The following is a 25,931-nucleotide window of genomic DNA, read 5'->3' on the forward strand; positions in this document are numbered from 1 at the left end:
TGGAAGGAAGGAAAGAAGGAAGGGAGAAAGGAATGAAGAGGGAAAGAGGGGAGGAGGCTGAAAATATAACCAAAAAAAAAACGCAGGGTTTGTACGAGGGAGGGACTCAGCATTTCACCGTTCCTTGAATGTTCCCATGTGTCTGTGTACATACTTCCAAGCTATGTGACGTTCCGCTGCAATGGGCTGATAAGGAAGAGGTTAAAAAGCAGAGCAGCATCTCTCACCGATGTCCAGAAGTGAACAGTAGAGCGGCAGACTCAAAGACAGGTGTTGGACAGAAAATAATTACATTCCACTTTGCACCACTGTCACCTCAATTAAGTGCAGTAGCTTTCTAATTGCTAGCTAAAAATATGCACCTTTTCATGCCCTCTTCCCGTGCCTATTTTTGGGAATTTGACTTTCTTCAGCAGCTTGCTTTATTCCATGTTAGTTCTCCTGCCGGGCATCTAGGGACTTCTCTAGTCAAAAAAGCAACGTCCAAAGGAGCTGCTGATCAGTGATGGATAGAATCTGTTTGGATGATCTAACCAATCAGTAGGTGCTCTTGCCAAAGCAGTAGAGGGGAAGTTCAAGGCTGGGTGGTACCGTGTCTCTTTCTTTGTAATCAGGTTCTTCTTACCCACTCCTCTGAGTTGGTGGTTTTCCAGGAAATAGGAGATGAATTCTGACCTTTAGAGAACACTAGGGAGACGGGACAACCTCTGTGATTATTTCTTTCTGCTGGGCTTTTCTTTTCCTTCCAGCCCACTGAATAGATGACCACACAGCACCCGACAAGGGGAAATGAGGCTCCCGTGACAGGGCAGCTGGTCAGGGGGCCTGAGAGCCATCAGGCCTCCTATGGCACCTGCAGGGCTCTGCTGCCCCACCCCTTCTTCCAGCAGATCTTTACTTGCGTGCAAGCAGTGGCCATGGGCATCAACGATGGAACACTACCTCTGCCCTCAGTGTGGCTGCCATTCCTTCTTCTGTCCCTCCATCGAAGCCTGGAAATTAGAATGAGCCATCCGGCAGAATGAGTGGGGAGGTCTTCAACCGGTTCGTGTCTGAGAGCACGGCCTGGGAATGCCAACTCTGTGACTTTGAATTAGTTACTGGACTTTTTCAAGTCTCAGGTATCTCTCCTGGAACACAAGAATGATGACACTGAGGGTCTGGGGGAAGAACCCACGAGAGTCACACGTACAGAACACTTAGAGGCGCACCTGCACAGCCTAGCGGCTATTATTACCAGGAAGGGCTCATTTCCGTTCCCACCTTAGGCAGAGGTGCTGATTTCACTTAGCAGCTGCTCCCCTTAAGAGTCTAGAAATGTTCAATATCCTTCCTCCCTAAGCAGGGAGTAGCCGGAGGAGCTGAAATAAAATTAATTAGAAAATTTGCCTGCTAAAAAAAGAAAAACATGACAATCCCTAATTTATTGAAAGATCTCTTATTACAGAAATGTCAACTGCGCTGAACCAGGAAATAAGAAATGAAAAAAAAAAAAAGACTTATCTGAATGTCAGCATTGAGATCAGACAATCTGTGCACGAAATCCCACATGGTCATAGGCACTAAATGCCACAGAAATCACCACGCTTCTGCTCCAGCTTAGCCTGGTCGTCCTGCCCTTTGCAGCCAGAAAGTGGGGAGGCATAATGAATGAGCACTGTCAGAAGGTTAGTCAGACCGAGTGTCCAGAATCTATAAACAGCAGATACAGGGTCTCTAAACGTGAGAAGCTGGGCCATTTAGATAGGGCCAAATGGGCCTACCTCTCTTGTCAACAAAAACACCACGAAATCATGCCAGAAGAAAAAAAAAATGAATTTTCATTGTATCTAAGAAGAAAAAAGTGTCCATTCCATGGTAGAAAATTCCACCCAGGAGAATTAACATGTTTTCACTTGGCAGTAAGGGATAATCCATACTTAACTAGAAAATTCTCTTCTGTGGAACACTTCATTCTTTTATGTCTCTAAATAGGATAGACACCATTGTATAACTGGACAATCGGTGTAACAGGGGTGTGTGAGAAAATACTGGTATTTGATTGACATGGTAATTACAAAGTCAAACGTTTTTCTAAGGGTTCTTTGTGGGAAGGGCAATGCTGGTTAAAATATACATTCTGCCATCCAAGAGAAACACACTCAAGCTGGTACCAAGTCGCCTTCTGGGACAATGGTTGGCATATTTAATATGGCCCTAGTCACATGACTCATAAAAACCACTGTGTGTGTGTGTGTGTGTGTGTGTGTGTGTGTGTGTGTGTACACATATCTTCCTATTGCCATGCTAGGCAAGCGGGTGTATATAAAACCTCCCTCCAATTTTGCAGAGCAACGGAGAGCAATTTGATGAGAGATTCTGTTTTCTTAGTCTTGGGACTCTCCACATACACACACATTGCTCTAGGGCAATAATACCCTTAAAAGCTGTTGACAGCCTCTCAGGTTTGCCAGGGTCAGGAGCTCTCTTCAGAACCTCCCCAGGGCTGTGGTCTAGCTCTAGAGAGAGGCACTTTAACAAAGAGGTCCTTCTTTTTGCTCCCCAGCGCAGAGGTCTGGACCGCATGTGGGCAGCAGAGACTCTAATGGTTTTGGTTTCGATGCAGGGCAGAAAGCTGTCCGAGTCACCCCCTGCCTGGTGGGGTCAGCCCTGGGCCTCCGCTCAGCTTTTAAGTCAAAAAGGTTAGAAATGATGGATACACTCCTCACCTTCCTCCAAATCAGCCTGGTTTCTGTCTCTGTTAAGAGCCGCCCCATGCTGTCAGCACCAAGGCAGAAAATCTAAGTCATCTTTGCTTCCTCCCTGATTCCTGACCCCTGAAGGTCAGCCCACCCTGTGATTCTCCTTGATGCCCCTCGCGCGTGCCTCCTCCCCATCATACAGCCACCCACTAATCCGAGCCCTTGCTATCCATCTCAAGCCTGCTGCAACAGCTCTGAAGCTGGGCCCCGACTCCAATCCCCACCCCGAGATTAGTTTGTGCCCGATAGCGTTTGACTTCAGCAAGATGGCTTAGAGAGGCTAGGGGTACAGCCTTTAGAACCGCACAGACCTGAGATCCAATCTTGACAGTCAGGTTCCAGCTAAGCGCTCCGAGTAATCAGTTTAATCTCTGAGCCTCATAGAATTGATGTGAGGATTAACAAGGTAACAGGTATAAGGTGCTTGGCACCAGGCCTTGTGTGTACTGAGTTCTGTCCAAATTCCTTAGGGCCTGAAGATCATTCATAGCTTGGCCTCACCCTTCCCTTCTAGGCTTGCTTCATGAGTCACGTTCCCTTCACCCAGGGCTCCAGCCAAACTGAATATTTGTATTAATGTCTTAATGTTAACTTTTCTCTTATTTTCTCTTACCATTTTCTTCTTCCTGCTCCTCCCACCACCACACTTCCCTATTGAAATTCAAACTACCTCATGATGTTCAGACCAAATCCTCGCCTCCTCCTTGAAGTCTTCTTGGGTCACACCAGCCAGAAATGACCTTTCTCTCCTTAGTCTTTGTATCCTGAGCCTAGTTAGGATTTTCTCATGGTGTTCATCACAGCATCCTGATTTTGAGCATCTCTGAATCTCTATTTCTTCCCCAAATGTTTTCCCATTGGACATATGTGCATATGGCCTGGAACATATGACATGAAACAGTAAACCAACTCTTAGGGAGACAGGGAGGAAAGAATTGCTCTACTTGGGACAAAAGTTATCCTTCCTAAACAGTCATGCTCCGAGAAGTCAATAGTACTAACACCTTGGCCTGCAATTTTTTGGGGGGACAGGGGGTGGCCAGACCCCCCCTTGGCCTCAATTTATTATGCTAAGACTTTGACCCTGGGATAGTTAGCAGCTATGGCTTGTGCAATGAGCAACAAGGAGAATGAAATCAACTGTAAAATGGAAGGATACAGGGCTGTGTGTCCACATTGGCCCAAGGAGAAGAGGTTACTTGGGTTTAGAGACAAACAATGGAGCTGATAAACTGAATTGTGCTTTCCTCGAATCAACCCCATCAGGGTTTGAAAGAATAGAAAACTCTTCAAAACGAGGTTCACTGTAGGCTGGTAGAATATGACAGTAGACGGGCCCTGGACTCATACTCCCTTTTACCATTGAACAAATGTCATGTCCTGCCATTGTCGGGCCAGACAAGGCACGGGAGGCCTTGCATTCTCCCGCCAGCTTTATTTTTAATTTGCCAGGCTGGTTTAAGGGGAAAACCTACCAGAGCTGCTCTTTGTTTCCCTTTGTGTTTTCATTCTTGTCATATAACAAAGGAGGCTCTTGATTCTTATTCTTCTCCAGCATCCATAGAAAAAAGCTGTGGAGAGAGCACACACTGAAATCAAGACCTGCAAAAAGGAAGAGAGAAAAAAAGGCAGCGTCCCCAGGCAGGACATTGTGTACATAAACAAGGGATTTTCTCTGCCCCTGGGACCGTCAGCCAAGCACATAGGAACCAGGAGAGGAGAGCAGCCCTGGGCTGGCATGCAAACTTAAAGGCTGAGGAGGGTCTGGAGAAGGTCTGACTCTCGGTAAATGATCTTTGTGATTTTCTCTCTTAACTACCATTGTTTAAGACAAGGATCATTATACCCTCTTGTATCTCCACTTGCAGATGCTTTCGAATACATTCATTCAAACAAACACATAAAATTCAGGATTATCTTGGGTCAGACACGTACTCCAGGACATCCCAACATTGGCCCAACATGTCCTTCCAACATGGGTCCTTCCATCATGTGGTTTGTGTACTCAGCCACAAAGCCACTCGGAAGGTTTTCTTTCTTTACCCTCTTACTCAGGCTATGAATTTAATTTAATATTGGTTCTTACGACCACTTGGGGACATTCTTGACCAAATGGCAGCGTCAGTTTTGCTTCTGATTAGCATACAAGGGTGCACATGAAATGAGTCCTAATGCTTTAGGACCTGGGTGTCCTTGGAATATAGGGCTGAGCTTGTCTTGTCTTTACTGGTGAGACTGGGGATGAATATTAGGTGGAAACCTGACTTGTCGCTGGATGACAGACAATGCAGAGATACATAGACGCCCAAACCCAGAGGCTGAGCATCTAAGACCCCAGCCCTACCTTTCTGGAATCCAGTGAGGACAGTTCAATCTCAGATATGTTAAAGAAAAAAATATTCTGACACTTGGTAAAGACAGTAAGAAAGCCTTTATTCAAGGAGCTATGTATTGGGGTTTGCAGCAGAAGAGAGAGATTGGGCTCAACTCTGAATAGAAAAAGAAAAGTGGGAATTTATAGTCAAGGAGTAGAGGGAAGGGGAGGGGGAGTAGAGGGAGGGGAGTGGGAATTTATAGTCAAGGAGTAAAGGGAGGAGTAGAGGGAGGGGATGGGAAATGACTCAGAGAGTAGGAGGATTCTTTTTTTTTTTTTTTAAAGATTTTACTTATTTATTTGAGAGAGAGAGAGAATGAGAGATAGAGAGCACGAGAGGGAAGAGGGTCAGAGGGAGAAGCCGACTCCCCGCTGAGCAGGGAGCCCAATGTGGGACTCGATCCCGGGACTCCAGGATCATGACCTGAGCCGAAGGCAGTCGCCCAACCAACTGAGCCACCCAGGCGCCCAAGAGTAGGAGGATTCTTGCAAAACAGACCTAACAAGTTTCTTGCTAAAGGCAGGCCAGGGTGCTCAGATATCACTGGGGGAGGGTGGAGGATAAGGAATTTGGCCAAATATGGAGAATGATCAGATACTGAGGGTGGAGGATTCTTGCTAAAAGAGGGCAATGTCAAGATGAACATGGAAGCCTAAAGTTTGGAGCATGGTAGAGAAGAGGGTTCGGAGAAGCCAGGCTAAACTTTGGTCAAGGAGAGAGCCTTTGTCCTGCATGGTCCCCATCTGAAAACCACAGACCAGATTTGAACTTGGGAACGAAGGATTCGTTCCACATTCATCGGACACCCACAACATGCCAAGCACACTCCTGGGTAACAGAAATGTAGCAGTAGAAGAAGGGCTCTTGCCTTCCAAGAAATCAGAGACTATTGGAGAAGGGAGACAAGAAAACAGGAGACCATGCCCTCAAACCAGGCCTCCTGGCTCTGAATGCACCCCAGCTTTTCCTGACTGCATGGCCTTCCAAATGGCATCTAACCTCCCTGGCCTCCAAGTCATCATCTGGGCAATGGGGATCGTCATAGAAACTAGATGATCGATTTCTGTGGGGTCGGCCGAAGTCTGTTTGTGAACGGCTTTGCGCAGTGTTTGGCACATTGTAAATACACAACAAACAACCTTAGTAGTATTGTGGTCACAGATGGCGACATGGTTTATAGTATAGTGTCAGCGCCATGACAGAGGTGTCAGTACAGAGGACAGACACGTAACCCCAGGGAAGGCTGCTTTGAATCAAGATGCTCACAAGAGATGATACGTGAACAGTGCCTGAGAGGACAAGGGGCAGATAGTCAGGCAAAGCTGAAGGGACCAGACACATCATCAGAGAGAAGAGACAGGACAAAGCCACTGCCGTGGGACAGGGAGCAGGCCCAGGGAGCATACCCAGCTTAGCCCATGGGAAGGGAATTAACAATTATTAAGCCCATACAAGATACTAGAAACTGCACTATATGATTTTAAAAGATGATCCCACAGAAAGTTTTGCAATAATCCTGAGACAAAGAGCTATCCCTACTTTTTGCACAGAAAGAATCTGAAGCTCAGAGATTTGCAAGAGCACCTCAGCAGTAACCTAAGGTTGCCCATCTATCGGCTGGCGTGATTCACTTCGGAGTCCGAAGGATTTTAAAGCTCGGCTCTCGTACACAGTCTGTCCTCTCTGAGCCAGACCATAAACTGTGTCGGCATCGGGAGGGCTGTGGGGGGGTGTGGAACATACTCAGGGGCTAGGCCAGGAAGCCCCAGGGTTCACAGTAAGGGGTTTAAGTGTTACCCTGGGAGTATCAGCTTTTTCCTGAACAGAGGAAGGGTTATCACTGATTCCAGGGGCACAAGAGCTGGGCATGTAAGTATCACCAGTATGGCCTTCAGGGCATGGAACAGAGATTATGGTGCTGTGGATCGACGACCTAAAAGGAGAATGTTTTAAATATGGTCATTTGTTTCTATGAGTTTGGCTTTTTTAGGTTCCAAATGTAAATGATATCATACAGTGTTTGTCTTTCTCTGTCTGATTTATCTCACTTAGCATCATGTCCTCAAGGTCCATCCATGTTGTCACAAATGGCAGGATTTCCTTCTTTCTCAAGGCTGAATAATATTCCAGTGTGTGTGTTATCATCCACTCATCTGTTGACAGACACTTAGGTTGCTTCTGTATCTTGGCTATTGTGAATAATGCTGCAGTGAACACAGGAATGCAGGTATCTTTTTGACATCCTGTTTTCCTTTCTTTTGGTTGTATACTCAGAAGTGGGATTGCTGGATCATATCATTAGCTAATGCTACAGTGGTAATCATATCGCAATATATAAATGTATCAAATCAACACACTATACACCTGTAATGTATAAGCCATTCTATGTCAGTTACATCTCAATAATAAAAAAAAAGATAATTTGCCCAAAGCTAATGAACAGATGAGAGTGAGACAGCAAAAGGAAACGAGGTTTTCATATGGTACCATGCACAAAAACCAAGGTCCCTTCTTAGGGATGTTCTTGAGGGAATCAATGTATCAAATAAGAAGCCAAACCTATTAGATGCTCCCAGTGCAGATTTTTCTGCCATTTTTTGCATGAAGAAAGAAATTCTGTGATCTCTATAAGGCTAAAAAGAGCCCAATGATCACCTCGTCAAAGTTATTATTTCTTTTGTAGATGGTAAAATCAAGATTCAGAGAAGTGAGGTGATTAGGCCAAGATCCTTTTGACATGTGACATCTGCCATATGAAACTAACCTCATCCTGTCAGGCGTACAAAAAAATCCCAGGAATCTGAAAGCATTCACACAGGCAGGTGCCCAGAGGGCTGCACCAAGGGCATCTGTCTACCAACACTGGAAACTGACAAGATCATTGTTGGGGGAACTAGACTGGCTTAAGAAGGGTCACAAGAGAGCCCCACCATCTGTAGTACTTTATGTTGCTTTCCTGGCATTCTCTCCTGTGGGAGATCACAGAAATATGTGGTGTCTTGATAAATATAATAGGGAAGTCAGAAAAAAGATATAATGCTATCTTGTAATGATGAAAAAATAAATAAAGCCACCAAAATAACCCCTAAAAATCATTACAGCCCCAATAAGAAGCCCATATGGTGTTGGCCTTTGAGAACCATCTGTGGTCCTACATATTCCCCTTAGAGAGATTTCTAATTACTTTTTTTAAATATATAAGAAAACGCACATGAATCCAATAATGCCCTTCCTGAGACAGAAAATAATACTTCAGGTCAAATTGAATTTTCACCCATCTGTCTGGCTGACAAGATGGTAGATGACAAATATTCTTGATTCTGCTAGCCAAAGCCATGAGATATATAAAGAAGCTCCTAGAAATGTTTTTGCTGGACCTGTAGGATCTGTCATGTTGGCACCCGGTGAGGTACATCACATGGTTATATAACTAATGAAAGAGGTAATGTCAATTGTCAGGAAAAGAACTGAAAGCAGGAGACAGTAGATGACAGATTGTCATATAGTTCCAACCCCCAAAGAGCCCTGCTGAAATTTCTCCAAAGAATTAATAGATGAGGAATTTAGCCTGTTCCCATTTTTTGCCCTCATCACAAAATCAGCTGGGCTGCTTTCTCTGCTCTCCCTATGTGTCACCTTAGGATTTTAAAGCGTTCCTCAGACTGTGAAGGATATGTCAGTCATGATCCAGGGAGCCTTGGTTGAGTTCCTGACCCATATTTAACAATTTCCTTACTGTGACATGACAGAACGTGCTGAAGAGCAAAAAAAAACAAAAAAAGAGTAAGTCTCCAAAGCTCATGTTCACCAAATGATTTCATTTGCACCTTCCAGTTATTTAAGCCAGCGCTGCCCTGGGACCAAGGCAGCAAGCTAAGGGCTAAAGGAAACATCAAGAAAGGGAAAGTAGGAGAAAGTGATGAGCTCATTTTGTTTTTCAAGACCCCTTTTCCCACAAACAAGAGCCGGTTGTATGTAGTGTTACAAAAAGACAGCAGACAAGAGCTGATCCTGCTCAGAGCTCCTGTGTCTCCAGATCGGAAGGCTGCACTGTGAACATGGAGTGTGCCGGTTTCCCATTGCCATTTTGTACAACGAGCTTGGTGAGCGTTGTCTCCCTCTGTCTAGCACCTTCACTGACTGGGTTGGATGCCATTACAGCAAATCTGGTTCAAGAACAACACGAGTGTTTTTTGTTCTTTTGTTTTGGGTTTGGGGGTTTTTGGTTTTTGTTTCTGTTTTACTTCAACTCCCTTATTATGTACTGAAATAACTCATTTCTAGCTGTGAGACAATTTGTGACAAGGGATCCAAGCTTTTGGGAATCTATCCTAAGGACAGAATGCCACATACAGATCAGGTTTTAAATGATATTCATCCCATTGTTATTTATATCAGACATTTAGACACAATATAAATGTCCAACAAAGAAGGTATTTGATGAGCTCTTCACATCTATTGGACAGAATATTCTATAGATACGGGACATTACGCTTTTAGAAAAGTTCCCAATAATACAGGAAAGTGTTTAGTTATCAGGCTAATGGAAAAGAAAATGAGAATACAAACTAGTACTTCACAAATATGCCCACCCCCCAACACGCACATATATATATATATACCGTGCCTATGGGGAAAAAAAAGAAAAAAGAAAAAGAGACTTGAAGGAAATATACCAAGGTATCATTAGTAGTTATCTTTGGGTAGAACTTGGGATTTTGGAAATTATTTCTCATTTGATTTTTTCTAAACTTTCTATAATTTTTCATGACAGTCATGCATGGCCATGCAATGCTTTTATAATAAGAAAAAAATGATTTCTCATATTGGCACCAGTGGGCTTCTGACCTCTGAACTGTATTTCTTAAAGGGAGAAACAAACACTAGTGTTCTTGATTACAGTGGGAAAAAGAGAAAGGGGAGTCAAGGGTTAGAGTCAAAAGAGCAAAACCTCCTCCATTCTCTGGCGCTCAGGTAATTGCCCAGTTGTGCATGCATGAAGGTCCCTTGAGAGGGCATGGCGTTATGGTAATGTGGGTGGGCTTTAATCTACTAAAAGCGACCTAAACTGAACTGTGTCCCAAAAGTAGGGAGAACACACCTTTAAAATAAACTGGCAAATCAAATCAATCAATACACTGGCAAATCCAATGTGTAATAAAATATCCTTTCAAAAGTCAAATAATCGCATATTTTATCCGATGTGTAAATTCATACATCCGACTGTTTTGAAAGTAGGGCATCCTAGACTTACAGTAATTCATCCAGTTTCTACCTCCATAACATTGCTTTTTATTCAGCCACTTCAATATGAGACTGTGAATCTTTTCCAAAAATATTACACAGAGAGTCAATATATAGTTTATATGGAACTCCATAACAAATAAGTATACTTACTTGGTATTAATTTTCTCACAAAAATTTTGACTCACTTTCCGCTGATCTTTGCTTTGCTCATTTCCAGATGTGTTTGAATTTCCTCTGATTTCCTCCTCTCCTCCATATAAATCAGCATGTCCGTTTCCAAGCCTGCACCTTTGGCACAGTGTTACCTGTAAGAACTTTGTCCACCAGGAGCGCCTAGGCGGCTCAGTTGGTTAAGTGTCTAACTCTTGATTTCAGCTCAGGTCATGATCTCAGGGTCATGAGATTGAGCCCTCTGTCAACCCTGTGGTCAACACAGAGTCAGCTTGAAGATTCTATCCCTCTTCCCCTTCCCCTCCTCACTCTCTCTCTCTCTTTCTCAAATAAATAAATCTTAAAAAAAAGAAAGGAAAAAAATTTTGTCAACCAAGAGGAGTTCTCTTTCACAGATGGCGGAAATAAAATAGGAGTATATTTTAGGTGCACAGGATCCTATTCATCAAGTTGCATTCTTGTCTTCCCTGTCCCAAGTGACCTTTAGTTGTGCCAAAGTGAAAACTGAAGCCAGTATCTGCTCAAAGGCCTTTTGTTACCCACCACAATTCCTGTTTAGATCCTTATTAGGGGCCTTGTATCATTCTGCATCTTGATGAACATAGATTTTTGCATTTCCTATTAATCACTCAATTGTTTCAAATTATTTTGAATATTAATATTTCATCAGGGAACTAGTCTGCTTAGTTGGTGATTTTTTTAAAGATTTATTTATTTTAGAGAGAGGGAGAACATACACATGAGCAGGGGGGTGGGCAAGAGGGAGAGAATTTCAAACAGACTTCCTGCTGAGCAAGAAGCCCCACGCAGCGCTCAGTCTCATAACCCAGAGATCATGACCTGAGCTGAAATCAAGAGTCTACCACTTTACTGGCTGAGCCACCCAGGCGTCCCCTTGCTGCTGGTTTTTAAAAGTTACCACGTTATGATGATTGAATGACTTCTGGGTCTAATCATCTCCCTCTCTCCCTACTCCTGTCCTTAGGAGACACATCTCCAGATTTTATTAAGAAATTGAGTGAGTAAATAGGAAACATTTCAGAGATGGTTCTTTTAAGAAGTTTCAGATGTAGCATGTTAATGTCCTCAAAGCTATTGGTTAACATTATTATAGGTGGAGTCTTCTAAATCCCTACAAAATCATAAGAATTTTGCTGATTATCTATTGTGTAGCTTTGGTGTTTCTCTAAAATTCTCTGACATGTTCCAAACCACTTGTCAAACCCAGGTATCGTCTCTTACACAGCTAACACAGCATGAAATGATTGTGGCATGTTCCTTTCTATTTTTGATAGATGGAGCCAAAGTGTCCTTGCAACTTACAGATATTTTTCAGCTTAACATCATGGTTGTTTTCATTTTAAAAAGCTTGCCCCAATCTCCATGTCAATTTTCATAGATTGATTGCCCGCTCAGACATAAATACAAATCACAAATTAAGCTAATTAATAGACACCTTGAAAAGGAGTCAGTTTACTTTTTCCAATATGTTTTTCTGTACCTTCATCTTGTTCCGCTCCAGGACCTGCTGGGTTTTAGAAGGGGAAAGTCCATGATTAATTCAGCCACATATACTCTATTTTATTATTTAAGTGGTGAATATACTTGTTTGTTGCCCAGAAGATGAACCAGACCATCTTCAAACATAAAATTATTTCTCCCAAATCATTTTTCCTGCTTTGAATCTTTTTCTATATTATGGTTTAATCTACATGGCACCAAAGTTTCAGACACTTTGGTGAAACATACTTCTGGGTTAATCAGTGCTACCTGTATCTCAAAAATGTCACATTCATAATCAGCCTCAAACAATTTCTAAAACTCGGGCAGCCCAGTTTCTATCACATAATGTTTGACTACGTGCTTAGCAATAATACAGTGTCCAGTAGACTCTTAATTAAATTGACAGTTAACACTTGAAATATGTCCTTGGTGTGTAGCCTAACATGGCCATTCTCTTTAGCTATGTTACCATTCCATGTGAACTGTGCTACTTTTTCACTTACCAGTTTCCTTAACACAGCAATTTGGTAACAATCCATCCACTCAGCAAACAATACTGAGCAAGGACAAGCTAGTGGTCCTGTCTGCAAACAGGCGTCTTTTTTATACGGAAGAGAGAGAGGCGTGTACAAATAAGGGGAAGGGAGGGCTAAAGCAGAGCGCCCGAGAGCCTCGCAGAGTATGCAAGAGGCACAAGGAGGGGTGAGGGTTCTGTCCCCGTTCTACAAAGTCTTCCTCAGTGGCATGTGTCAGATGAAAGGCTTTTGGTTTGTTCTGCAAGCAGAGGGAAGGGCACTCCAAAAAAAAGGGGGGGGGTGAGGACTGAATAGACAAAGGCTAAGAGGAGAGAAACAATGCTGGGGGTCCTTAAAGGAGCAAGTTGCTCAGCCCAGCTGGGGCATGAGGTGTTTGGGGCTGTGGCTGTCGGGGGGGGGGGGGGGTCGCAGCAAGGGTGCAGCTGTGACCATGAATCCACAAGAGATAAAACTAAAGAACTAGACGGGAGTGTGATACTGGCATTCCTTGAATACCCTGCTAAGAATTTTTAGCCGTGGGGGCACCTGGGTGGCTCAGTCGGTGAAGCGTCTGACTTCGGCTCAGATCGTGATCTCAGGGTCCTGGGATGGAGCCCGGTTGTCTTCAAGCCCCCTGCTCAGCGGGGAGTCTGGCTCTCCCTCTTCCTCTCCCTCTGCCCCTCCCCAACTCATGCTCACGCACTCTCTCTCTTTCTCTCAAATAAGTAAGTAAAATATTTTTTTCGCAATGGAAGACACAAAAATTTTAGTAAAGGAGGGTGATATAATCGGGAAGATTGCTTGGGTAGCAGCATGGGGAATAGAAATGGAAGGACCAGCATGGGGAGTAGAAATGGAAGGACCAGCATGGGGAATAGAAATGGAAGGACCAGCATGGGGAATAGAAATGGAAGGACCAGCATGGGGAATAGAAATGGAAGGACCAGCATGGGGAATAGAAATGGAAGGACCAGCATGGGGAATAGAAATGGAAGGACCAGCATGGGGAATAGAAATGGAAGGACCAGCATGGGGAGTAGAAATGGAAGGACCAGCATGGGGAGTAGAAATGGAAGGACCAGCATGGGGAATAGAAATGGAAGGACCAGCATGGGGAGTAGAAATGGAAGGACCAGCATGGGGAATAGAAATGGAAGGACCAGCATGGGGAATAGAAATGGAAGGACCAGCATGGGGAGTAGAAATGGAAGGACCAGCATGGGGAATAGAAATGGAAGGACCAGCATGGGGAATAGAAATGGAAGGACCAGCATGGGGAATAGAAATGGAAGGACCAGCATGGGGAATAGAAATGGAAGGACCAGCATGGGGAGGACCAGTAAAGAAATTCCTGAGTAGTTCTGAGTCTGCAGGCTGAATAATGGCGGTGGCAGTGAGGCCTGAGAAGGAGGAGGAGGCTGTGAGGCACCTGGACATACCATTATACGTAGTCACTTCCCTCTGCCTCTCCTGTATAGAATGCACTAGAAGGAGGTAGACTCTGGGAAGGCAGGAATTGTTTGTCAGCTCTGTTCACTGCTCTGTTCCCAGCATCTCCACGGTGCCTGGCACAGAGACACTCAATGGATCTGTGTTCCACAACTCCCTCGTTTGCAGGGGGTGCGGGTGACAGAGCCGACACCCTGACTCCCAAACTTTGAACGGGGTGCAAAATGAGAGCGAGAACATAAGCACAAGAGCTGCTTAGCAGGCAAGTTCAAGGGGCGGAGAATACGGGCATCTTGTCCTCTGGAAAGACTTAGCCTTCCTTCAGTCTGAGAATCAGAATTGCATCTGGGCTAAGGCCATTTGTCCGCAAGTGAGCTGAAGATAGAAAATGTCAACCTGAATTTGGGGGAACGTTGTGCGTTTTTTAACAAAATATTTGAGGTTTGTTCTTTCAAATCTTGAAGAACATTTTTTTTAAGATTTTATGTATTTATTTGACAGATAAAGAGACATAGCGAGAGAGGGAACACAAGCAGGGGGGAGTGGGAGAGGGAAAAGCAGGCTTCCCGCCGAGCAGGGAGCCCGATGTGGGGCTCGATCCCAGGACCCTGGGATCATGACCTGAGCCAAAGGCAGACGTTTAACCGACTGAGCCACCCACGCGCCCCCAAATTTTGAAGAACATTTAATCTTCCTATATTTCATAGCGTTTTGACAAAATAAGCAACCATGTCAAACAAAACCAAGAGTTATTTTTAGGGTACATGTTGAAAATACGAATTTTATGATAAAGGAAAATCAGGCTTTATTTACTAAATCAGTCAATCAAAATAACTAAATAACTTCTACATGATTAAAAATTTTTTTCTATTAAAGGTTACATTGATGAGATTTGATAGAATGAGCGTATGTGCCTCTCTCCCTTCCTGCCCCTCAAATGACAATAAAAGGCAAAAATAACAAAAATATATATATTTTTTTGAAACAAATCCCTATCAATGCTTAGCACAGAAGAAGATGAAAAAAGATACCATGCTAGGAGACAAGAAATTCTGAGTAATTTCTGGAATATTAAAAGCAGGTATAGAAACTAAAATTTGCAAGGGCACCTGGGTGGCTTAGTTGGTTAAACATCTGACTCTTGATCTCAGCTCAGGTGTTAATCTCAGGGTCATGAGTTCAAGCCCTGCATTGGGCTCCATGCTGGGTGTGGAGGCTACTTATAAAAACAAAAACAAAAATTAGAGCTTGCAAATTATTTTAGGAGAAAAATATATACTGTGACGTTAAAAATTATTTCAGTTACCATACAGGATCAGAATAAACAAAGGCAGGAAATAGGAGTGTTCTACAGATAGACTCAGCCATGTGCATTCCCTGCAATGGTGTTTATCATGACCAAAGATAGGGAGCCACCCCAATGTTCATTAGTAGAGACGACTGGTTAAATAAATTGTAGTCCATGCATATAATGAAACATTTGGCAGTCAACAAACAATGAAGCAAGCACTCTTCACGGCTGAGTGGAATGGTCTCCAGGATAGATGGCCAAGGAAAAAAAGTGAAGCGTAATAATGCGTAAAGCTCGCTACCACTCGTGTTAAAAGGGAGAGATGTGTGCCTTTCTGTTTATTTATGTGTAGAACATCTCCAAAACTGGTCATACTGCTTGATTTGTTGAGAGGTGCTAGAAAACTGGGAAGAGAAATGATACCCTTCATTTTCACCACATATTTCTTGATGCTGTTGGGATTTTTTTTTTTTTTTGCCATGTGCATATATTATCTAAGGAAATATATTTTTAAAGGAAAAGAAAGGTAAAAGGGAAATGATAAAGTCTAGAAAATAGAAAACATAAAATAAGATGGAAAAAAAGATGAAAGAAATCAGTAATCATATTAAACCTAGCTGGATTCTTTGTTACCTTTAAGAGAAAGATATTCTGATTCAGTTAAAAAAAAAAATCTACCTTGCTGTTTATAAGATACACAGCTAAAACAAAATGACCACCAAAAAGCGACCAAAAAAACCCCACAAATGCACAGATAGAATAATGTATCAGACACATTCTAATCCCCCATAAGAGTATATATGGCAATTAAAATATAAATACCAATATTATATTAATTATAATTATATTAATTAATTATATTACTATAAATATTAATATAAAGTAAAATATAATATAAAGCAACAACATTAAATAGGAAAGGGAGAGATTTTATGTTGAAAAAAACTGCAACCCACCAAGAACAGACTGTCATGAACCTTTATACATTTTTTTAAAGCTTCAAAACATGCAAAGTGAAGACTATTTACTTTGAAGGAACGATTGTGAAGTGTGTACTCATCATAGGAGATTTCAACATGCCTCTCAGAAATAAGTAAATATATAGAGTATTTGAATAAAAAGTACATGTAATCTGTACCTAAAACTCTGTACCCAGCAAATAGAGAAGACATGTTTTTTTAAAGCAAAATAGCATGTTTACAAAATGTTACAAATACCACACACAATGTAATATTAAAAACAATTTTAAGAGAAAATAAGTGACATATATTTTAAAATGAATGAGAATGACATAATGCATATAAAAACATGTGAGATACATAATCTTAAATGCATTCATTTATTAGGAAACAAGAAAGAATAAAAATAACGTGACCACCACATCAACTTAAAATTCTAGGAAAAGAATGGCTAAGGAAGCAAAAACAGAAGAAATGAATGGATAATGATAAAAGCAGAAAATAATCGCTTCAAATTATAAATAATAATATTGATCAATAAAATGAAAACCTGGTTCTTTGAAATGATCATGATTTTGATTAAGTTAAAAATGAAGAATAAAAAAATCCATATGATTCTAGGCATAAAGGAGATTTTTAAAATAATAAGAGAATTCTGGGGGTAGCTGGGTGGCTCAGTCATTAAGCATCTGCCTTCGGCTCAGGTCATGATCCCAGGGTCCTGGGATCGAGCCCCGCATCGGGCTCCCTGCTCAGCGGGAAGCCTGCTTCTCCCTCTCCCACTCCCCCTGCTTGTGTTCCCTCTCTTGCTGTCTCTCTCTCTCTCTGTCAAATAAATAAATAAAATCTTAAAAAAAGAGAGAGAAAGCAAATTCTGCATATAACTGTGTACCCATGAACTTGAAATCTGGATGAAATATTTGATTACACAGGAAAATACATGAAACTGACTCAGGGAAAGGCAGAAAATCTAAATTGATCAATAATTGCTGGAAAATTTATAAAGGTGATCAGCGATCTATTCTTTTGCTATATAAACTGTTCTGGGGCATAAGTAAATAAAAAAAGACTTTCCAATTCATACTGAAAAGTTAGTGCAACTCTAACACCAAAATGAGGCACGACTGATGACATGTACCAACCTCATTTCCAAACATAGTTGTAAAGACCCTAAATAAAATATTAGTGTTGTTAAAGAATCATACATCAATACCAATGAATTTTTATCAACCTATCATACTCCAAAACTATTATTTTGATTCACAGCCCCACAAAGAATATTTAAGAATACCGGATTTTCCACATCTCTGCCAAACTTGGGGTTGGTAGAATGGCTCTGATTTTATTTTATTTGACCTTTTTCCCCCTGAGGTTAGCTATATACATGGTGTAATTGAGATTTTAAAATGTTTTAAATTTCAAATAAAAAAGTTTCAGAGTAGTGATGGGAATAGGTATCTCAGGTCAGCTCAAGGCAAAATTATGAAATAAATTTTGTTTTTGGATCCTCCAGCCTCTTCTTAGTACTTCCTTCTCATCTTGAATAGGGGCATGGACAGATGGACAGCCATTCCCTCCACATCAGTTTCCCAGAAAAACTATGAAGCCCTGGCATACAATTCTACTTCAGGCTCCTTGACAAATAAAAACACAGGGGGGGCACCTGGGTGGCTCCTGGGTGGTTCCATCCATTAAACATCCAACTCTTAGATTTCGGCTCAGGTCCTGATCTTAGGGTCACTGGTTCGAGCCCCGCGTCCAGCTCTGTGCTCAGCGCTGAGTCTGCTTGAGATTCTCTCTCTCCCTCTCCATCGGCCCCTTCCCTCTCTCTCTAATAAATAAATAAATCTTAAAAAAAAATAAAACAAACACAGATCTATGTCTCCACTGCGTCTTGTCCCAAATCCTTTAGAAACCCTACATTATACACCTTCCTACCCCCCCTCCTCAAATCTGTTCCTAGGAAGGCCTGATAATGTTATATTTCAAGGTAAATTTTTCTATTTCCTGCCTCAGAAAAATTTGCATAAGAAATGTGATCTCTAATTAGGCAATAAAATGAAGGCATTACAGAACAAGTGGGTCCCGTGTTTAAGGAACTCTGATGCCTAAGTTTTAAATTCTTCTAAAACAATGAGTTCACATATTATCCTGATTCTCCTCAGCTTCCTCCCAGCTAAGGACATGATACCTTACAGACTATAGCTGGCCTGCTCGAAGAGTTAATCTGTAGGGTTGGCCCAGTTCCACTTCTGCTCCCTGGTTCTTAATCCTGTGGACCTCAGATTGTCTTCCCAATTCACGCACCTGCTCCTGAGTTCAGAACCGAGAAGAGATGCCTCTCTTCTTCCAAGTGGATTTCGTGGTGGCATCAGTAGCCATTTGGGAGGATGTTCTGTTGGCCCTTCAGCCAAACCTATAGCCATGCAGAAGCAGATTTCAGCGCAAATCTAATGGAGCTGGGGCACGCCTCCACCCAATGGTCCTTACCAGAGATCACAACTTCGGCCCCTGAGCCAAACACAGTGTGTAGATAGATTTTGTTTGGCTCTCTCTATTTTTCATGTTTTTGAGTTCAAATGCCTACGAAGGCATTTCAGTCTACAGTCTCTGCTTTATACTCATTGCACAGTCTGACCTCAGGACATAAACAATCAGGATACAAAAGAATTAAGCAGCTCACAAATCAGATGTTTGTATAATCTTTCTTCCCCTCTCTTCGTCCCTGTGTTTAAGGCACAAGACAAGAACGTGAGAGCTCTTGAGTTCTAATCACAACTCTCCTAACCAACTCATTTTGTGACCTTAAGCAAGTTACTTTGGGTAGTGGACTAGATTTCTAAGGCAACTGATAGTTTAACAGTCTCTGCGTCTGTCTGTTCTCTCCCTCATACTGGCAAAACTTAGAATTATACATTAGCAAATGCTATAAAGTTTACTTCCTAGGTAGTTGGAAATAGGCAAGCACTATTATTTTCTCATTTTACAGCTAGAGAAACCTGAAGCCTAAAGCAGCTGAGAAAAATAGTAATTCAGTGTAGATATTCAAATAAACTTTTGGCTTCCCTCTGACTTGGAGAAAAGATCTTTGCTATTGTTCCACATTATTTTGGGACCTTGTATTAATCCTCCATCGCTCTATCTTTACCCTCCTTCCTGATATTCATCCCTGGAGAATACTTTTCTCCCCTGGATTACCAAAAGGAAAGATGTTATTGTATTATCTGTTTTCCTCTTCTTACAACCTGGAAATAATTGCTAAGTTATTTTCAAGGGAGTTCAAGGTAATTTTTTTATTTAAATTCAATTTTATTAACATATAGTGTGTTATCAGTTTCAGAGGTAGAATTTAGAGATTCATCAGTTGTATATAACACCGAGTGCTCATTCTATCATGTGCCCTCCTTACTGCCCATCACCCAGGTATCCCATCCCCCCACTGACCTCCCCTCCAGCAACCCTCGGTTTGTTCCCTAGAGGTCAACATCTCTTATGGTTTGTCTCACTCTCTGTTTTCCTCTTATTTTATTTTTCCTTCCCTTCCCCTATTTTCATCTGTTTTGTTTCTTAAATTCCACATATGTGTGAAATCATATGATAATTGCCTTTCTCTGACTGACGTATTTCGCTGAGCATAATACCCTCTAGTTCTATTCACACTGTTGCAGATGGCAAGATTTCTTTCTTTTTGATGGCTGCGTAATATTCCATTGTATATGTATACACCACATCTTCTTTATCCATTCATCTGTCGATGGGCATCTGGGCTCTTTCCACAGTTTGGCTATTGTGGACATTGCTGCTATAAACATTGGGGTGCACGTGCCCCTTCGGATCACTGTGTTTGTATCCTTTGGGTAAATACCTAGTAGTGCAATTGTTGGGTTGTAGGGTAGCTCTATTTTCAACTTTTTGAGGAACCTCCATACTGTGTTCCAGAGTGGCTGCACCAGTTTGCATTCCCACCAACAGTGTAAGAGGGTTCAAGGGGGTTCAAGTTTAGCGAGAGGACTGAAGGATCTAGAGCCGTCCCAATATCAAAACCCTTCATAACTATTGCTGAGGAGTAAGTGTGGTGATGGCTTTATTGTACACACTCAGATACATAAACACACGTGCACGCGTGCGTGCGCACACACACACAGACACACACACACACACACACACACACAGTAGGCCCACTTACTGAAGGGCATACTAAACTAGCTACTTTTAAACAATTTCTCAACTCACAGCTTACATCGCAGCTTACACATTTTTGTAAATCCAGCAAGTTTTAATTTCAAACTGAAACGATAGAAGAGGACATTTTCCTTCATTGTTTCTCGTCGTTGTAAACATCATCAGTGCAATTATGTGAGGTGGTCCCTGTTAGGAGGCTATGAGACATCTTCCTCTTAATGAACTGCAGAACCCTCTAGCCGAATTCTGGCTCTGCCTGCTTTCCCTGTGGTGAAGACTCTACCTTGTAGATATTAAGACAGTCTGTGTTCAGATATGGACTCATTGATCGAATTTCTCTTGGGGAAAAACATGCATTGCTAATGGTCACCTTGTCTCAAATTGCAGATTACGGTCTTTCGGATGGGGTCAGAAGGACACCAGGACATTGATTTAGCTATCCTGACAGCTTTGCTCAAAGGTAAAAGAGTTTTTCTGTGTCCAGAGAGCGCAAAAATAATTTAAATGGGTTAACACAGCAACTTTGTCTCCCAACAGTAGATATAATCCCAAATGATACTGTGACATCCAATTATTAGTAACCTAAGGACTTCTCCTGGAAGACATTGTTCCTGCTGTGAAATTCTTCTATGATAGATAGAGCTGTCAAAGTACGACTCAATTTCATAAAGTTTAAATATATTACAATTTGGTCATGTCCATTGAGTCATAAAAATATACAAAGTAAAAGGCTAATGTAATATGTAAGACACTAAGTTACTGAAGTTATTCAATAATTAAACCCTGTCTACTTCCAAAAACCATTTAATAGGGCATAGATGATAGAGAGAGAGAGAGATAGCATCATGCATTAAAAATGGAAAATCAAAATCATTGAGAGAAAAGAGGAAGAAATAAACAAAAAAATGGGCTACTATACTTGTTGTAATGGAACATTAAATTTAGCTCTAAGTGTCCTTGAAGTCCAGGCAAAAATAGGAATGCCCTGGATTTTTTGATTTTCCTTGAAGGTGGATGTTTGTCCCGTTCTCTAGTCCCCTTGCTGTCAAGAGGTCGCACTACATGTGCTCATCCTTAGGACCATACTCAAGAGAAGAGCAGTTTCCTCTGGGCTCCACAGATCAAATTCTGCCCTTAATGTCCCCTAATAGGTCTATACATTTGACCCATACCATTCAGCATTAAATAAACAAAAGGAAGTTATCTCTGTTAAGCACTGAACTGAAAACTGGAACTATAAGATGAAACAAAACCACAAATCTTGTTCAATGTGGTTCTGAGGTCGAGATGTCACCCTTGTTTTCCCGAGCCCCATACTTTACCTGCTGCCCCATTTATCACAAGGTTGGTGACTGCCTGTTGGCAAGCCTTCCTGGATCATAAGCTCTGTGAGGACAGAGAATGTGCCTTTTCCATTCGTGGATAAGACACACCTCAGCACCTCACATAATCCCTTACACATGGCAGCATTCAGTCAATTTTTGTTGAATAAATGAAGGAATGGATTACTAAATGAATGATTACTTAACGATTCAGTGATAGACTTAACATTCCAAAATTGAAATTCGGAAGAGCAACCATTGTGTTCTATTTTCCAGTCTCCCTACCCTTTTTCCACTATTAATTCTTCCTTGAATAGCCATTCTGTGGCAGCCATTATGCCTGATGCTAAGCTTTTTACAAACCCTATAAACATCGATTATTACGGCAACTGTATTGTGTAGCAGCTCTTTAATCCCCATTCTACAGACAGATAGTGTCTGTAGTGGAGCTACCAGATTTAAGTAACTTACTCAGGGTTACCATGCTAATTAATAAGCCTGAACTTAGATCCCATCTAACTCTTCACTGCGCCACGTATGCTCATGATCGTGATGCTAGCAGCCATTGATCCCCCCCATGTATCCCCCAAAGGTGTATTTGCACATTCGTTCAAAATCCCAATCACATCTCAGAAATTCGCAATGCTGCAAGGTGTGTCCTGTGTCCCAGGTTGAGAAGCTTTGCTCTGAATATTTCATTCCCGTGAACTGACAGAGACATGAAGAAGAGTTCATGCATGGGACCCTGTGTGTGCGGAACCACAAAGCACACTTTGGCCTCCGTTCTCCGATTGTCAGAGAGAAAAATTAAAAGTTTGAGGCAAGAAATTCTCTAATGCTGGCTATTCTTACACGAAAATAAGAAAAAGTAATAAAGCCACCTAACTAACACTTCTTGAAGACTTGCTAAGTGCCAAATGCTGTGTTAGATACATTCTGTGTATAAATGCATTTAATCTTTACGAATTTGATGACCAGTTCATTGCAAGGCTCATCTTATCAATAAGGGGATCGAGACACAGAACAATTCAGTTACATGCCCAAGATAAGCTGACCTGGAAATAGTAGAGACAGGCTGCCCCCATAGCCCTCACTTACGTAAACCACCAAGGCATCCCTAATCGCATTGATAATAAGAAGTAGAACTCCACATTTATCACCTTGAACCAGAACTCAGCAAACAGAGAAGTGGCCCCGTTATTGGTTAAATACATATAAGCCATCACAATATCTTCTACTGTAAATATTTTCTTCTGTTTTCAGCAATTTGTGACTTAAATTTGTGTTTCACCTGTAGATCATACAATTTATTTGTTATAATATAGGATAATTGTATCCTGACTGCATGACAGACCATATGAAATACATTTTATATTGTAACCAAGTAGTTAGACTTAAGTTTTTAGAAAGCTGAAGTTAAAGCACATGAAATTATATTTACATTGTATACAATGAAATTGGATATTTTCTATTCTATTCTATTCTCTTTAATGCTGATTATATCCCACTAAATTGATTTCATGACCCACTAATGGGTCATAATCTGGAGTTTAAAAAATACTGCCATAGTAGATTAAAGGAAATTATGATTGCTCTAAGAAATTAACATTTCTAATCACTATACTGAATATTATTTATGCAACAGTTGATGCTAATGGGGATTTCTGCCATTAAAAGATTATGATGTGTCATCTCTATTTTGCAAAGGCTTTTAAATGCTCTCTGATTTTGACCCAGTTGATGTTGAAGGATGTCAAGCTTAATCCTTTCACTGACTTTCTTGGAGGCCAAGAGCATACTTATATCAGTTTCAAATTCTTTAGTTTGTTAAATTATGCTTATGTATTTTTTTAAATTATGCCAAGGCACATAACGTGGTTTAACACTTAACTTTTACAATTATACTTGGTTTTCAATTATCCCATGCATGAGGGATTTTTTACAGTCAAGTTTTTATTCTTGCCATCATCTGAAAAAACTAGAAATTAGATAGGAGGAGCGGGAGATAACCGTGAGACTCAACACTGGTCCATAAATCCAGAGCCCCACAAAGAAAACAAAACAAAACAAAACAAAACAAAAAGGACGTGTTAGGAACCAGGTGGCCGTAAGGAAATTCTACCTTTGCTGACCCCTTGTTTCTGATCCCACTGGGTTGTTTTCTTCAGTATCTGTATATATTAAAGAATACTGTTTATAGGACACGGACTTATTGGGTATCTGTTCAAAAATGAAGAAAGAAGGGGGGGACGCCTGGGTGGCTCAGTCGTTAAGCGTCTGCCTTCGGCTCAGGTCATGATCCCAGGGTCCTGGGATCGAGCCTCACATCGGGCTCCCTGCTCAGCGGGAAGCCTGCTTCTCCCTCTCCCACTCCCCCTGCTTGTGTTCCCTCTCTTGCTGTCTCTCTCTCTCTCTGTCAAATAAATAAAATCTTAAAAAAAAAAAAAAATGAAGAAAGAAGGAGATAAAAAGAATATTGTTCCAGAGGTCTTAGAGGCTCACAGTTTCCTCAAAGGCTGACCTGGGGTAGCTTTTGAGAATACATGATATCACATCTGTCTTTCACGTTAAGGTAACTGCTCTCTGAGAGTGGTGGTCTGAGGCTAGAAACTGTCCAACCTACAATGCTTCTCCTTTGCTGCTCTCTCCTCTCCCCCGCCACACATACCCAAGGGGACCCAAGGAAAATGCAGAGAAAATGCAGGATGTTGACTATTCAGATAAACAACAAATACATTTTTAGCATAAGCATGTCCCAAACATTGCCTGGGACATACTTATACTGAAAAAGCTGTTTATTATTTATCTGAAATTCAACCTTAACTGGGAGTCTTGCATTTTTATTGCTAAATCAGGCTTCCCTACTCAGAGGAGGCCTGGTACCATGAATATTTTTGCATTTCAGACACTTTGAGTGGTTCTAGGGGGAAAAGTACTCAAAAATCTAGGGAAGTCACCTAGTTCCTCTCTATCTGCCTCCTTCTCAGCCTGGCCCTGCCCAAGTCATAGCAACCAGAGGCTTCACTGGAAACAACCCCAGACTTACCTTCGTAAACTACCCAGTGTTTACCAACCTGCTCTGAGTCACCTTTTCCTAGCCAACGGGCTCATGCCCCTTGCTTCAGCCCCTCCTGCTCCAGGCTCATAAAGCCAGAAAACATCTGCTCATAGCAGGGTCCCTCGGCCCTCTCTGTGAATATAATTACTTCCAATTTTTAAGTCTTCTCTTGTGCACCTCGGAAGTCAAATCATGTGGGCGTGTACCCTTTCATTTCTATGCATGTACCAAAGTAGAGTATGTGGTTGGCGATCGCTACCCTCCATAAGCAAGAAATTCTTTTCCTTTGGCTTTAATCTGCACTGGTAAAGACATTTTTCTGTGGCACAGGAAAAGACATTTATTGTTTACTTCTTTTTTTCTGGAAAGCATTTTTTAAAAGCTCCAAGGGCCTGCAAAACTCTATGTTCCTCCTCAAAACTGCCAAGGTCATCAAAAACAAGGGTAGTTTGAGAAATTGTCACAGGCTAGAGGAGCCTAAGGAGGCGTAATGACCACATGTAATGTGGCTTCCTGGATGGGATCCTCAAGCAGAAAAAAAGAAAGAGTATTAGGTTTAAAACTAAGGAAATCTGAATGAAGTATGGACTTTCATGGGTTTTTTTTTAAGGTTTTAAGGAAAAATTAGGATAGCTGTGCTATCATATATTTTGGAGCTGAGCAGGAAACATACTGGCACCAAGAAAATCTTTCATGTCATGTCAAAATGACAAAAAAGGAGAAAGCATCTTATGAAATTAGCTGTGAAAGTCAGGTACATATGTAATCAAAGTACTGGACTAGGTACAGGCAGTATTTAATATATAAAGTGTCTATATAAATCAGATAGGCGTGGATAATAGCTGATCACTATAAGAAATGATTAGAAATCTCACTGGGGAATCTAGCAGGAGATATTTGAATGCAGGACTAATATGAAGCAATTTGTATGAAATCCAATTTCCCTATGGACTTACACAGTAATTTCAGAGAAAATTATCTAGTTCTTCCCTTTTTTTTTTATGTTTTGGCTCTTCAGACAAAATTAATCCTATCGATAATTAATAAAGTAATTAATTATTTACGATACTTATAAGTGGAGGGCGACAACTTCTTTTTAAGATACACATCTGTAATTT

The 25,931-nt window shown here is 41.5% G+C and overlaps 1 protein-coding gene across 10 annotated transcripts in view; it reads left to right on the top strand.

Moving 5' to 3' along the window:
• The window catches only part of TRPM3 (transient receptor potential cation channel subfamily M member 3), an 822,204-nt gene that overhangs the window by 675,944 nt on the left and 120,329 nt on the right, over positions 1-25,931 (top strand). For all 10 annotated transcript variants that reach the window (XM_027615317.2, XM_027615327.2, XM_027615328.2 and 7 more), the window contains one exon: positions 20,821-20,893. In XM_027615317.2, the coding sequence (XP_027471118.1) occupies positions 20,821-20,893 (73 nt within the window). The remainder of the gene's footprint in view (positions 1-20,820; positions 20,894-25,931) is intronic.

Source organism: Zalophus californianus, chromosome 13 (genome assembly GCF_009762305.2).
Source record: "Zalophus californianus isolate mZalCal1 chromosome 13, mZalCal1.pri.v2, whole genome shotgun sequence".
Lineage (NCBI taxonomy): Eukaryota > Metazoa > Chordata > Mammalia > Carnivora > Otariidae > Zalophus > Zalophus californianus.